The sequence below is a fragment of the Pongo abelii genome, chromosome 10, assembly GCF_028885655.2.
Source record: "Pongo abelii isolate AG06213 chromosome 10, NHGRI_mPonAbe1-v2.0_pri, whole genome shotgun sequence".
Classification (NCBI taxonomy): Eukaryota; Metazoa; Chordata; class Mammalia; order Primates; family Hominidae; genus Pongo; species Pongo abelii.
In genome coordinates this window covers 33,808,211-33,823,174 of record NC_071995.2, presented here as the reverse complement: position 1 = coordinate 33,823,174, position 14,964 = coordinate 33,808,211, and the positions used below count along the sequence as shown (strand labels likewise).

General features: G+C 41.7%; 1 protein-coding gene across 11 annotated transcripts in view; it reads right to left on the bottom strand.

The window, feature by feature from the left end:
• DNM1L (dynamin 1 like) overlaps positions 1 to 14,108 on the bottom strand; it is a 64,759-nt gene extending 50,651 nt beyond the window's left edge. For 6 of the 11 annotated variants that reach the window (XM_054527091.2, XM_054527092.2, XM_024257445.3 and 3 more), the window contains exon 1: positions 13,838 to 14,061. In XM_054527091.2, the coding sequence (XP_054383066.1) occupies positions 13,838 to 13,939 (102 nt within the window). In that variant the 5' untranslated portion in view covers positions 13,940 to 14,061. Of the gene's footprint in view, positions 1 to 13,837 lie in introns of all 11 variants that reach the window. The other 5 variants (XM_024257446.3, XM_024257444.3, XM_024257448.3 and 2 more) reach the window with 5 other exon arrangements.
• Positions 14,109 to 14,964: the final 856 nt, after the last annotated feature.

Sequence of the window (14,964 nt, the reverse complement as noted above, 5' to 3'; positions counted from 1 at the left end):
GGGAAAACATTTGTGATCCATGAGCAACTGGTAACCAAAATGTATAAATAACTCCCACAAATCAAATTTTTAAAAATACCTAACAGAAAATAATGTGCAGAGATACGAACAAAAACTCACAAAACAAAACCTCAAAGAGCCAAGAAACATGATAAGATGCTCACACTCACTAGTAATCAGGAGGATGCAATAGAAACCACAATGAGGTACCATAAATTTAAAATGTGACTATAGAAAGTACAGATATAAATAAACAAACTTCACTCTGTTGATGGGAATGTAAATTACAGCCATCCTGAGGAGCACTAGCAATATCCAATAAATATACCCTACGGTCTGGCAATTCCACTCCTTGATTCGTTAGAGAAATTCTCAAACATGAGACATTTATATGAATATCCGCAGTACCACTGTTTACAAAAACAGCTGTAGCAAACACTGGGAAACACACAAATTTCAACAGGATATATTCCTATAAAGGACCATTATATAGCAGTATAAGTGAACAAACTGGGATTATATGTGTGTATATAAATAAATTTCACATGACTGTGTAAAAAAATAAACACAGATTACAGCTACTTCATGACTAATAGTGAGTGGAACTTCCACCTGATATATGTCCCTATTACACTGTGAAAATGTACACATACCTGAAATGTAAAAATGAGCCTAATGTTAAGATGGATGGGAAGAACACTGTGACTAGTTCTGTGTGGACTTTGGTAGCACTGTGATTCATTTGATGCTTCTAGAAACCACAAAAAACTATACATTGGAGAAATTATGGACTCTGTGTTCTTATGATGACTAGTTAGTTCTGAAGCACCTGGACATTATCTGAAGACTTCATTCTTGGAATAGAAGATGACATTTCATCCCTGACTCCAGTGGAGTTCAAATGTGAATAAAATGATATGAACTGCTTTGGTCATTTCAGAATTAGACTGAGTCACTTCTTGGAAAATATAGCTCCTAAACCCCAGTTTAGGTGCCGTTAAAATAAGTATCATCTGCCTAACGGGTACTCATGGTGACTGACTCTTGGAGAATCTAGAATGCACCAAAACAAACAAACAAACAAACAAACAAATTCCATACATTCAAACTAAAACTTTTAACATGCTTTCTCTATTCCTGAGATCCCAGCAAGACTTCCTGGAGCCTGTGCTTAACTTGATCTCTCTGCTTAGATTTTAATTAATTTCGCTTAAATGTAAATCTTATTCTATAGAATGCAATGAGCAAAATTTAAAAAATTAAAATATATATCACCACCCAAAAAGAAAAAAAGAGAAAATGGTTATAGTATGAATGAATACAGAATTTTATAATCACAATTTCCCTAAGAACTCTAAATTTTAAACATTTCTCCATGCAATAACATTTACTGTGACAGGCTGGAAGTCTAATGCCAGTCTGATTCTCTTTCCCTTTTAAGAAAGCTTTTTTTTTCCTCCCTCCTATTTCAATTTAGAAGCTTGTAGTATTCGTTTTAATTTCAGAAATTTAACCAGGGTATGTCTCTTCTCTCAATATTTATGTGCAGCAATTGAGACGTGAAGATGTCGTACTTCAGCTCTGGGGAACTTTTGTCTTTTATCTCTTAGGATTATTGTTTCTCTCCTCATCTGCTCCAAGTGCTCTTAACCAATCATCTATGATCAGGCTTTTGGCTCTCTTAGCTCTCACCTTCAATCTCTTATCTCTAATAAATTCCATAACATATGTTTTTGATCTGCCTTTTTAGGACAGGTTGTAACAGACTTAATTGTGTCTTCCCAAAATTTATATGTTGAAGCCCTAACACCCAGTACCTCGGAATGCGACTATATTTGCAGACAGGGCCTTTAAAGAGGCGATTAAGTTAAAACAAGTCCGGCCAGGCACGGTGGCTCATGCCTGTAATCCCAGCACTTCGGGAGGCCAAGGCGGGTGGATCACGAGGTCAAGAGATTGAGACCATCCTGGCCAACATGGTGAAACCCCAATCCCGTCTCTACTAAAAATACAAAAATTAGCTGGGCGTGGTGGCACATGCCTATAGTCCGAGCTATTTGGGAGGCTGAGGCAGGAGAATCGCTTGAACCAGGGAGGCAGAGGTTACAGTGAGCCGAGATCGCGCCTCTGCACTCTAGCCTGGCGACAGAGCGAGACTCCATCTAAAAAAAACAAGGCTATTGACTCCATCTAAAAAAAACAAGAGCAAGACTCCATCTAAAAAAAACAAGGTGGGCCCATAATCCGAACTGACTGACATTCTTACAAGAAGAGGAAATTTAGACACAGAGACACCACGGACACAGCAAGAAGGCAGCCATCTACGAGCCAAGGAAAAAGGCCTCAAATGAAACCAAACCTGCTGACACTTTGATCTTGGACTTCTAGCCTCCAGAACTGTGAGAAAATAAACTTCTGCTTTTTAAGCTACCCAGTCTGTGGCATTTTGTTATGGCAGCCCTAGCAAACTAATACAGAAGTTACAAACTCAACTGCCCACACATGCAATGAATAAATCAATCCAGACTTTGGTCAAAATGACATCAGAGTGTCAACCATACTTCAGTAAAGTGATTTTTTAAATGCCATCAGATTGTATTCTCCTGACATTTTGTACATGAAAAATAAGAATATTTCTAACATCTGCCCCAAAATGCTCATTTTTCTTAAAATGTACAGCCATTTTAATCAGTAGTAATGGCTAACATTAATCAAACATACTACATTGCTACTACCATTCCAAGTGATTTACCTCATTTAAGTCTAACAATTCTATGAGATGGTTACTATTTCTCACTTTATATATGAGTTAGCTGAGTTTTAGAAAAATTATGTAACTTGCCCAGATATACTTAGGTAACAAGTAACAGGGATGAATTATAACCCAGTAGTCTTCAACTTGCCCACTTTTGATGCAAATGTAGAAGTAGGAAATATTTCATTGCTTATTTTACACTATAAAGAAAGAACAGCACATATATGATGATAACTGGCAACCAGGGAAGGCAACTGGGAGCAATAGGAGCTGTGGCTAACTAGATATTAACTGACCCACCTAAAGCAGGCATTATTCAAATCCACTGGGAATATGGGTGAAGGGTTATCAGATTTTCTGATTTTTTTAAGGCAAAACCAGAAATCTGGGCCTTTCAACTAAATCCACCTATTTTTAAACATTGGCAACTAATTCATTTATTTTTAATACTGTATGTGTCAACACACACAGACTAGATGAAACACATCTGTGGGCTCCCAGTGTTTTACCTCTCATCTAGATTCACTACTATAAATGGTACTGGCTTCTTCAACAATTGGTTCTATCAGTGCTTTTTCCCCCACCTGGTGATTTAAACATCCCATGTCTGGGTTCTTCATAGGAAGTCGTGTAGCTACAAGAGTTCTAAAGTGGCAAAAATCACAGCCAGCTTGCTCTGAAAATCGGGCTCCACTGGCACTACAAGGCCTTCAGATTTTTTTCTCCACAAACTCCTAAAGCTGATTCAATATCCTGTATTATATTTAGGAGCTAAAGATTTGTGTGCCTGGTCTCAGTGTCATCTTTTAGTTTCTTCCAAACTGCACTGTATTGGGATTTTTCGTGTTTTGAATTTATATTTTGAGATGTGGCCTTTCACACTGAAAAGGTTTTGTTGTATTTTCAGCTCTTCCCTAATAATCAGCATCAGTTGCGGCTGAGGAGTTAATAATGTTCATTCATACCACATTAACCAAAGCTGATCCCTTATTTAACTTCTAAGTTTTAATTTTTCATTGTGTAAGGCAGACCTCTCAATTCTTTATTTTGATATTAATATAGTAAAGACATACTTCTCTTAATATTTTACTTTTTATTTTGAAATAATTTTAGATTTACAAGTTTCCTTAATATTTGCTTCACTTATTTAAATAAAATATTTCTAAGAGTGTCCTTAGAAATGTTAATCTTACGGTATTTAAAACAGCTAAACTACGCCGGGCGCAGTGGCTCATGCCTGTAATTCCAGCACTTTGGGAGGGTGAGGCAGGCAGATCACCTGAGGTTAAGACCAGACTGACTAACATGAAGAAATCCCGTCTCTACTAAAAATACAAAATTAGCCAGGCATGGTGGCGCACGCCTGTAATCCCAGCTACTCGGGAAGCTGAGACAGGAGAATCGCTTGAACTTGGAAGGTGGAGGTTGCAGTGAGCCAAGATCGCGCCATTGCAATCCAGCCTGGGCAACAAGAGCGAAACTCTGTCTCAAAAAAAAATAAAATAAAATAGCTAAACTGTTTCTACCATATAGCTCAAACCCTCTACCTAATGACAAAATATAAATATGAAGTTTAAACCACTTCATAATTTGCAGTTAATATGTGAGGTGTTTTTTGTTTTTAAGAGAGCAGGTCTCACTATGTTGCTTAGGCTGGAGTGCAGCAGCTATTCACAGGCACAATCACAGTGAACTACAGCCCTCAACCTCCTGGGTTCAAGCAGTCTTGCCACCAGGTCTCCCAAAGGGGCTACAGGCACAGGCCACCACACTTGGCTTAAAAGGTTGTTCTTCAATGAGAACACATGGACACAGGAAGGGGAACATCACACTCTGGGGACTGCTGTGGGGTGGGGGCAGGGGGAGGGATAGCATTAGGAGATACACCTAATGCTGAATGACGAGTTAACGGGTGCAGCACACCAACATGGCACATGTATACATATGTAACAAACCTGCACGTTGTGCACATGTACCCTAAAACTTAAAGTATAATAATAATAAAATAAAAAAATAAAATAAACAGCAATCTGACCACAAAAAAAAAAAAAAAGGCTGTTCTTATACGAACTTAATACCCAAAATCCAAACTTTCTAAAATACTGCAGACCTAACAGTCCTTAGGAAAGAATTTTTTCTTGGTTATAAAACTATAGGTCCAGTGCTTTCTAGATCACTAAGAGTGACAGATTCAGATATCTGACAAGGCAGAAGTATCATCCGTGAAAATCCCCACTTCTTCCATAAAAGCATGAAAAAGTGATATGAATCTACACATTCAAGAAGCTCGATGAACTCAAAGCAGGATAAACACAAAGAAATACACACATTGAGATAAATTATAATCAAACTGTTGAAAGACAAAGACAAATGTTAAAAGCAGCAAGAGAGAAGCTAAGAGTCATGAACAAGGGATCCTCAATAAGACTAACAACAGATACAACAGATTTCTCATCAGAAACCATAGGGGCCACAGCGGCTCTGCCTATGGAGTAGCCAGCCTTTAATTCCTTTACTTTAATAAACTTGTTTTCAAAGAAAGAAAAGAGAAAAGAAACCATAGGAGCCAGAGGCAGTAAGATAAAGTGCTGAAAGAAAAAACCTCCCAATCAAAAATTCTAACTTAAAATGGTTAAGATGCCAATAAAACCTGAAGCAACCTATAGAGGAAACACAATCCCCATCAAAATCCCCACTGTCTTGTTTACAGAAATGGAGAAACCAAATCTAAAATTCATATGGGGCCCGCACAGTGGCTCATGCCTGTAATCCCAGCATTTTGGGAGGCCGAGGCGGGCAGATCACCTGAGGTTAGGAGTTTGAGACCAATCTTGCCAACATGGTGAAACCCCATCTCTACTGAAAAAACAAATATTAGCCAGGCATGGTGGTGGGCACCTGTAATCTCAGCTACTTGGAGCCTGAGGTGGTTGGATCGCTTGAACCCAGGAGGCAGAGGCTGCAAGTGAGCCGAGATCACGCCACTGCACTCCAGCCTGGGCGACAGAGCAAGACTACCTCTCAAAATAAAATAATATAAAATAAAATTCATATTGAATGACAAGGGACCCCAAACAACCAAAACAATTTTGAAAAAGAAAAACAATGCTGGTAAAGTTACACTTCTCAAATTTAAAATATACTCCAAAGCTACAGTAATCAAAGCAGAATAGAACTGAGAATCCAGAAATAAACCCATATAATAAATCTTTGGCTGGCAGGGCACAGCGGCTCATGCCTGTATTCCCAGCACTTTGGGAGGCCGAGGTGGGTGGATCACCTGAGGTCAGGAGTTCAAGACCAGCCTGGCCAACATGGCAAAACCCCGTAGCTACTAAAAAAAATACCAAAAAAAAAATAGCCTGGTGTGATGGCAGGTGCCTGTAGTCTCAGCTACTTGGGAGGATGAGGCAGAAGAATTGCTTGAACCCAGGAGGTGGAGGCTGTAGTGACCCAAGACTGCGCCATTGCACTCCAGCCTGGGTGACAGAGTGAAACCCTGTCTCAACAACAACAAAAAAATCTTTGCTCAACTGCTTTTCAACAATGCCAAGACTATTCAATGGGGAAAGAACAGTCTCTCCAACAAATGGTACTGGGTCAACTGGAGAAGCATATGCAAAAAAAATGAAATGAACCCCTACCTCATACCATACGAAGATGTACTCCAAATGGATCAAAAGCCTAAATATACAAGCCAAAACTATAAAATAATTAGGGAAAAAAACATTAAAAAATAAAAAAAAAATCTTCACGGCTTTGGATTTGTCAATGCCTTAGATATGACACCATAATCACAAGCAATAAAAGGAAAAAAAAAGATAAATTAGCCTTAACCAAAAGTAAAACCTTTTGTGTACTGAAGGACACTAACAAGGAAGCAAAAAGACAAGGCCGGGTATGGTGGCTCATGCCTGTAATGCCAGCACTTTGGGAGGCCAAGGCGGGCGGATCACCTGAGGTCAGGAGTTCAAGACCAGCCTGGCCACCTGGGCAACAGAGCGAGACTCCATCTCAAAAAAAAAAAAAAAAGAACTCTTGCAACTCAACAATAAGACAACCCCAAAAAGCACACAAAAAGACGTTCAACACCATTAGTCATTAGGGAAATGCAAAACAAAACTACAATGAAATACCACTTCACACCCATTAGGATGACTATAATCAAAAACAGATTAATAACAAATGTTGACAAAGATACAGAAAAACTGCACCCTTCATACATTGCTGGTGAGAATTTTAAAATGGTGTAGCTGCTGTGGAAAACAGTTTGGTGGTTGCTCAAAAAGTTAAACAAAATTACCACAGAACCCAGTAATTTTACTCCTAGGTATAATCCAAAATAACTGATAACAGGTACTCAAATACTTGTACACCAATGTTCACAGCAGCACTATTCACAACAGCTAAAAGGTAGAAACAACCCAATTGCTCATCAATAGGTGATTGAATAAACCAAATGTGGTTTATACATATAACAGAATATTACTCAGACATTAAATGGAAAAGAAAGAAGAGGGAGTGACAGCTCAATAGTACAGTTTTCTTTCGTGATGAAATTGTTTTGGACCTAGACAGAGATGTCATTATGAATGCACTAAATGCCACTGAATTAGACATTTTATAAAAGGGCTAATTTTGGCTGGGTGCAGTGGCTCACACCTATAATCCCAGCACTTTGGGAGGTCAAGGTGGACGGATCACCTGAGGTCGGGAGTTTGAGACCAGCCTGACCAACATGGAGAAACCCTGTCTCTACTAAAAATACAAAATTAGCCAGGCATGGCACATGCTTATAATCCCAGCTACTTGACAGGCTGAGGCAGGAAAATCACTTGAACCCGGGAGATGGAGGTTGCTGTGAGCTGAGATCGCGCCATTGCACTCCAGCATGGGCAACAAGAGCAAAACTCCATCTCAAAAAAAAAAAAAAAAAAAAAAAAAAAAAAGGCTAATTTTATGTTCTGCAAATTTCACCTCAATTTTGTTAAGTTAAAAAAAAGCAGCAACTCATAATCTATACAAAAAAAGGGAAAAACATAAATTTATCTAAGAACACAAGAAAACAATGCATCAGAAGGAATTAAACTACAGTCAATAAATGCTAAAATGTAGAAAGCAGTGCTCATGGAGAAAAAAAAAAGAGAGAGGGACATCAAACTATGAAAAGAGTTGTCCGTAAGAGAAGGAAATGGCATAGGGGTCAAAAAGTGCTATTTTCAAATAAAGAATTCCAGAATGATTTAGCACTTAAAAAAAAAAAAAAAAAGATAATAACAAGTGTTGATAGGGATGTGCAGAAACCTGAACCCTGGAGGGGATGTGAAATGGTGCAGCCACGGCTGGGCGCAGCAGCTCACGCCTGTAATCCCAGCACTTTGGGAGGCCAAGGCCGGTGGATCACGAGGTCAGGAGATCGAGACCATCCTGGCTAACACGGTGAAACTGTGTCTCTACTAAAAAACAAAAAATTAGCTGGGCATGGTGGCGGGCACCTGCAGTCCCAGCTACTCGGGAGGCTGAGGCAGGAGAATGGCGTGAACCCGGGAGGCGGAGCTTGCAGTGAGCTGAGAGCAGGCCACTTGCACTCCAGCCTGGGTGACAGAGTGAGACTCCGTCTCAAAAAAAAAAAAAAACACATTCACATAAAAACTTGTAAATGAATGTTCACAGCAGCATTATTTATTCATAATAGCCAAAAAATAGAAACAACCCAAAATTTCATCAATTGAATAAACTGTGCTGTATCTATACAATGGAATATTTATTATTCTGCCATGCTACATAATGGATGAACCTAAAAAACATTATGTTAGTGGCTCATGCCTATAATCCCAGCACTTTGGGAAGCTGAGGCAGGCAGATCACTTGAGGTCAGGAGTTCGAGACCAGTCTGGCCAACATGGCAAAACCTCATCTCTACTAAAAATACAAAAAAATTAGCTGGGTGTGGTAGCACACGCCTGTAATCCGGGCTGAGGCAGAAGAATCACTTGAACCTGGGAGGTGGAGGTTGCAGTGAGCTGAGATTGTGCCATTGCACTCCAGCCTAAGCAACAGAGCAAAACTCTGTCTCAAAAAAAAAAGAATTATGTTGAGCAACAGATGCCTGGCACAAAAGATCAAATCACATATTATAGGATTCCTCTAATGTGAAATATCCCAAATAGGCAAATCCATAGAGACAGAAAGTAGATTAGTGGTTGCCAGTGATTCCTGCTTTTTCTAGTATCATGCATTTTAAAATCCAATGATTCACTAATATATTTTTCAAATTAGGATCTAGGAACCATCTGTATCAGAGTCACCGATGGTCCCTCACCCACGTGGGGCTTATAAAATCAAAACCTGTCAGAAGCTGGGGGAGGACAAAACAGGGGGGTGACTGCTTATGGGCAGGAGTTTTCTTTTTCAGGTAATGAAAATATTTTGGAATTACACTATGGTGGTACAACTTTGTGAACATACTAAACACTGCTGAGTTGTGTATACTTTATAATGGTGAATTTTGTGTTACATGAATATTTCAGTATTTTTAATGTTAAATTTTTAAAAGTTGATTTGGAAATTAGAAATTAAAATGCAAATTTCTGGCCGGGCATGGTGGCTCATACCTGTTATCCCAGCAGGAGGCTGAGGCAGGCAGGTCATTTGAGGTCAGGAGTTTGAAACCAGTCTGGCCAACATGGTAAAACGCTGTCTCTACTAAAAATACAAAAATTAGGCCGAGCACAGTGGCTCACGTCTGTAATCCCAGTACTTTGGGAGGCCAAGGCAAGTGGATCATGAGGTCAGGAGTTCGAGACCAGCCTGACCAACACAGTGAAACCCCGTCTCTACTAAAAATACAAAAATTAGCCAGGCATGGTGGCATGCACCTGTAATCCCAGCTATTCAGGAGGCTGAGGCAGGAGAATCACTTGAACTCGGGAAGCAGAGGTTGCAGTGAGCCGAGATCGCACCACTGCACTCCAGCCTGGGCAATGGAGCAAGACTCCATCTCTAAAAAAATAAACAATAAAATAAAATCCAAATTATTTTTAGGCTAGGTGCAGTGGCTCACACCTATAATCCTAGCACTTTGGGAGGCCAAGGCAAGAGGATCATTTGAGCCCAGGAGTTTGAGACCAGCCTTGGCAACATAGTAAGGCAGCAATTTTAAATTTAAAAAAAAAAATTAGCCAGATGCGTGCCTGTAGTCCCAGCTACTCAGGAGGCTGAGGCGAGAGGACTGCTCAAGCCCAGGAATTTGAGGTTACAGTGAGCTATGGATTATGCCACTGCACTCTAGCCTGGGTGAAAGAGCCAGACCCTAAAAAAATAAAAATAAAAAATCCAAATTGTTTTTCCTTTTACATTTGTCTGAATTACTGAAGATGGAATGCTGAAATCTCTGAAATAAAAGGAAAAGTGTGAAGTACATTACTAGGAACACTAAGCCAGAGTCTCAGGTTAATGTCTTCTGTATTTGGATACCTATATTGGGTGGTAGTTTAGATTACATACCTGGAGGGCTCCCCTTTCCAATTCTTAATTTAAGAAATAGGATTAAATTTCCCAAGTTGAGTCACAAAAGCTGTTTTAAGTCTTATCTCCTCTACTTGCAAAGTACACCATGGTCTAAAAGTATCCTCAGCCTTCTCTCTCTCCCCACTGTGTCTGTTCATTTCACACAGATGGTCTCTACTAGAAAAAAATAAAAGCAATTTATTTAGCTAACACATAAAACCTGTGAATGATTGATGGCTGTAAACATGATTCCCTCACCTCCACTCCTCCAAGTCCCTAGCCCCCAAATGAGTGTTACTTGAGCATTTCATAAAACCAAAGTTTAAAACATTTAGGGGTCAGCAATGGTTGCCTGGGAAGTGATATATTAGAGCAAGAATGCCACCAAAGTCAGCATGATACTGGATGGTAGTATGCCATAGATTCAACCTCCCCTAATTTTCCTGCTTTTTCCAGTATCATACATTTTAAAATCCAATGATTCACTAATATATTTTTCAAATTAGGATCTAGGAACCATCTGTATCAGAATCACCTATGGTCCCTCACCCACCCCAGGCTTATAAAATCAAAATCTCTGGGGATAGGATCCAGGAAACTTATTTTCAAAGTGATTCTTAGGCCAGGCGGGGTGGCTCACACCTGTAATCCCAGCACTTTGGGAGGCTGAGACGGGTGGATCACCTGAGGTCGGGAGTTCGATACCAGCCTGACCAACATGGAGAAACTCTGTCTCTACTAAAAATACAAAATTAGCCGGGCGTGGTGGTACATGCCTGTAATCCCAGCTATGCAGGAGGCTGAGGCAGGAGAATCACTTGAAGCGGGAGGCGGAGGTTGCAGTGAGCCAAGATCATGGCATTGCACTCTAGCCTGGGCAACAAGAGCGAAACTCCGTCTCAAAAAAAAAAAAAATACCAAAGTGATTCTTAATACACACTCAAGTCTGAGAATCACTGTTCCAAAAAGTTCAACAAGATAGAAACTGAAGCCATTTAAGGTATGGATAATATGTAGGATAGAGACTACACTTGAAGTTGTTTTTTAATTTTTTTTTTAAGAGACAGGGTCTCACTCTGTCGCCCAGGCTGGAGTGCCATCGCAGAATCATAGCTCACTGCAGCCTCAAACTCCTAGACTCAGGTAATCTTCCCAAGTAGCTGGGACTACCAGCACACACTACACACCATAGCACCTGGCTAATTTATACCTGTATTCTGAAGACACAATTACTGCCGATAGGTTTACTAGGCAGAACTAAGTACAGAACACTTATATGTCTGGAACTCACTCACTACAACTACTTCATTAAATATAAATGTGAGGTATACATATACGTTACACAACACCAAAGAGTAAAAATGGCAGACATCACAAAGTAATGGTATACTAGTATTCAAACCAAGAAGAGATTCTTGTTTCCCCAACACACTACAGAAAAGGCGGGGGCAGGGGGGGCGTTGTGGGGAGAAAATAGTTTCTATTCTCTCTCGCTCTTTCTGCTGGGGTGCAGTGACACGCACTCCTGCATGCACCACAGCCTCAACCTCCCAGGCTCAGGTGATCCTCCCACCTCAGCCTGCAGAGTAACTGAGACTACAGGTTTGCGCCACCACGCCCAGCTAATTTTCGTATTTTTTGTAGAGATGGAGTTTCCCCACGTTGCCCAGGCTGGTCTTGAACTCCTGGACTTAAGTGATCTGCCTACCTCGGATAATTTCTATTCTGTATTTCTTCTGTACTTGAGTAAAAGACTGATTATCAGCTAATAAGAACTTAGATGGAAATAACCCTCATTAAATCAAGTAGAAAAACTGACCCCTTGAGAAATTTCAAACATCCACATGCAAATATAGCATATAACTGCCAGTACTAGGATGGTTTTTGCACATGTTAATGGCTTTCAGAAGGATGGGATCTTTACTTTTCTCTCCTGCTACTCTGTATTTTGCCAACAGGTTTACTGACCAAAATAAACTCTATTTTGTGTAAAAAGAAAAAAACAACTTATTGATTTTAAACTGTTTATGCTGACACACTATTTCCCTAATTCTTTTACTTCCTCATGCTTAAAAAGCACTGAGACTCTCTTTTAAAAGTATATGGAAAGTTTCTAGTGTGCAGCTAGGAGACACTTCTGAATCACTTACTATCAAAGACTTAATTTATATTACCTCTAACTTTTTACAAAAACAGGTTAGTTTTGATGATAAAGGTCCCAGTGTTTTAAAACATTGTGGTTAGAGTGAGCAATATTTATTCAAAATATTTACAGAGCACTTACTATATGTCCCAGACTGAACAAAATTATGTTCAATAAAAAATAATCCTTGTAATTTGTTTGATGCTTCTGAGTCTCCAAACATTACAAATATTGTTACAAATACTAGAATACGTAGGCAAGATTGAGCAGAATCTTTCCCAATCCTATCGCAGACCAAGGAAATGTGTTTCTAAAACAATTTCTATTGCTTCAACTATTTAAAAGCCAAAAAAAAAAACAAAACAAACGAGTACAGGGTGTCTATAGTTTCCAGTGCTTGGATAGCCACTAATACTTTGAACATTAAGTTCCTTCTCATAGTACTTATACCCTATACTATGTACCTCATGGAAAATGATGGGGAAACCGTTACCTTCTCAATAGAAAAGATACTATTAAGAAATGAAGGCACTTAAAATCAATATACTAATTTCTAAAATCCGTTTCTCTGAACTCTAATAGAAGTCCTATGATTCCTAGGTCAATAAAAGCAGCAGGCACAGAAAAGGAAAATTATACTTCTCCTCTGTCACTCTAGAAATAACATTTATTTCCTCAACATTTCTGCTTCAAAAAAAATGAGTTAGCTATGAGAAGACCGGAGAAACTGATGCCCAATTTAGGTCACGATCACAAAACTGTGGAAGACAAAAACCACAGCCTACGCAGAAAAATCGGACATTTCTTCCCAACACCCGCAGAACTCTAGATACACGTTTTGTTTTTGTTTTTTTTAAATGCTGCTTCGGCGTTCTCGAAACCCAGTGGAATTACACTGCAGGAAAACACTGGCGCTCACGCACCGTAGCGTCTCTCAGCCTCAACAGCGCGATTCCAAAACTAACTCCGCAGTCCCTGGGCAAGGCAAGGAGGGAAATAAAACACCCGTCTCACGAAAGCCAACCGTGATGGGAACAGCCAGCCCACCGAGCTCAGCGAGACCCGAGTGCCCCGCGCGTCCCCCAGGTGCCCTTGGAGGCAGCGGCACGCGGACGAGGCCGCGCCCGGTCCCAGCGGACTCTAGTTCCGCCCGCCGGCCCCATCCTTCCCTCTCCTGTCCCCGGGACCCGCCGGGCTAGCCAGGCCCGCCGCCGCGCCGGCTCCGCCCCTGGCCGGGCCCCGGATTCTCCGCCTTGATGCAACGCTGCCCCGGGAGGGCGGGTGCGGCAGAGCCCGGAGAGCCCTGGAGACCCCAGCAAGGCCCTCCTCCCACAGGCCCCAAAGGCTGGCGCGGGAGTGGGCACTGCCGCAGCACCAACCAGGCCTGCGGCTGGGGTCTGGCCCGAGCGAACGCCGCCTGCTGCTCTCACCTGCGTTCCCACTACGACGATTTGAGGCAGCTGGATGATGTCGGCGCCCACCGTGTTGAAGACGTCCTGGAGCTTGTTAATGACAGGAATTAGCGCCTCCATGACTCTGAAAACACGGGGCCCCAGTGCCCGCCGGCCACGGCAATGAATGGGGCCAGGGCCCAGAGTTCGCCTCCTTCCTCCTCTCCTCCGCCCTCTCCTCGGAAGCCGGCACCCATTGGACCGGGCCCGCCGGCTACCTGCCCCCTCCCGGCAGGCCATGCGCTGCGAGGGAGGTGGAGAGGAGCAAGGCCTGCTGGGAGTTGTAGTTCTGGCGCGGAGGAACGCTAGTGCCCACAGCTTCCAGGAGGCTGCGCGGCACCGGCGGGCCCTTTCCTGGGACTGGGATGCTGCGCGGGCTCTGGTCAAAGGCTAGGAGCAGGCCGGGAGCGCAGGAGGAAAGCCATAAATTTATGCCTGTCCTCAAGGCACGATGGATGTGACAGTGCCGGGTGTGAATATGTGTTAAGCACAATGATGTGTCTCTTAATTATCCAGTGTCACTTCCTTTTATTTATTTTTAATTTATTTTTTATTTTTTTATTTTTTTGAGACGGAGTCTCGCTCTGTCGCCCAGGCTGGAGTGCAGTGGCGCGATCTCGGCTCACTGCAACCTCCGCCTCCCAGGTTCACGCCATTCTCCTGCCTCAGCCTCCGGAGTAGCTGGGACTACAGGCACCCACCACCACACCCGGCTAATTTTTTGTATTTTTAGTAGAGACGGGGTTTCACTGTGTTTTTTCCAGGATGGTCTCGATCTCCTGACCTAGTGATCCACCCGCCTCGGCCTCCCAAAGTGTTGGGATTACAGGCGTGAGCAGTGTCACTTCCTTATGAAGACACTTTCTCTAGAAGGACGGGTTGGAAAGGCTTAAAGAAGAGCTTATGGCCGCAGACAACCAAACTGGGTGCAAAAAAATCTGTACACTTATAGGAGAATGTGTGGGGTGTTATTTTGCAAAAATACAAAAACCAGCCCAGGTTAGACTACGCGGGTTCTCCAGGGGTTTTGTAAAAAAACAAACAAACAAAACGTGTGTTCAGGACAGAGCGCGGTGTAATCCCAGCACTTTAGGAAGCGGAAGCAG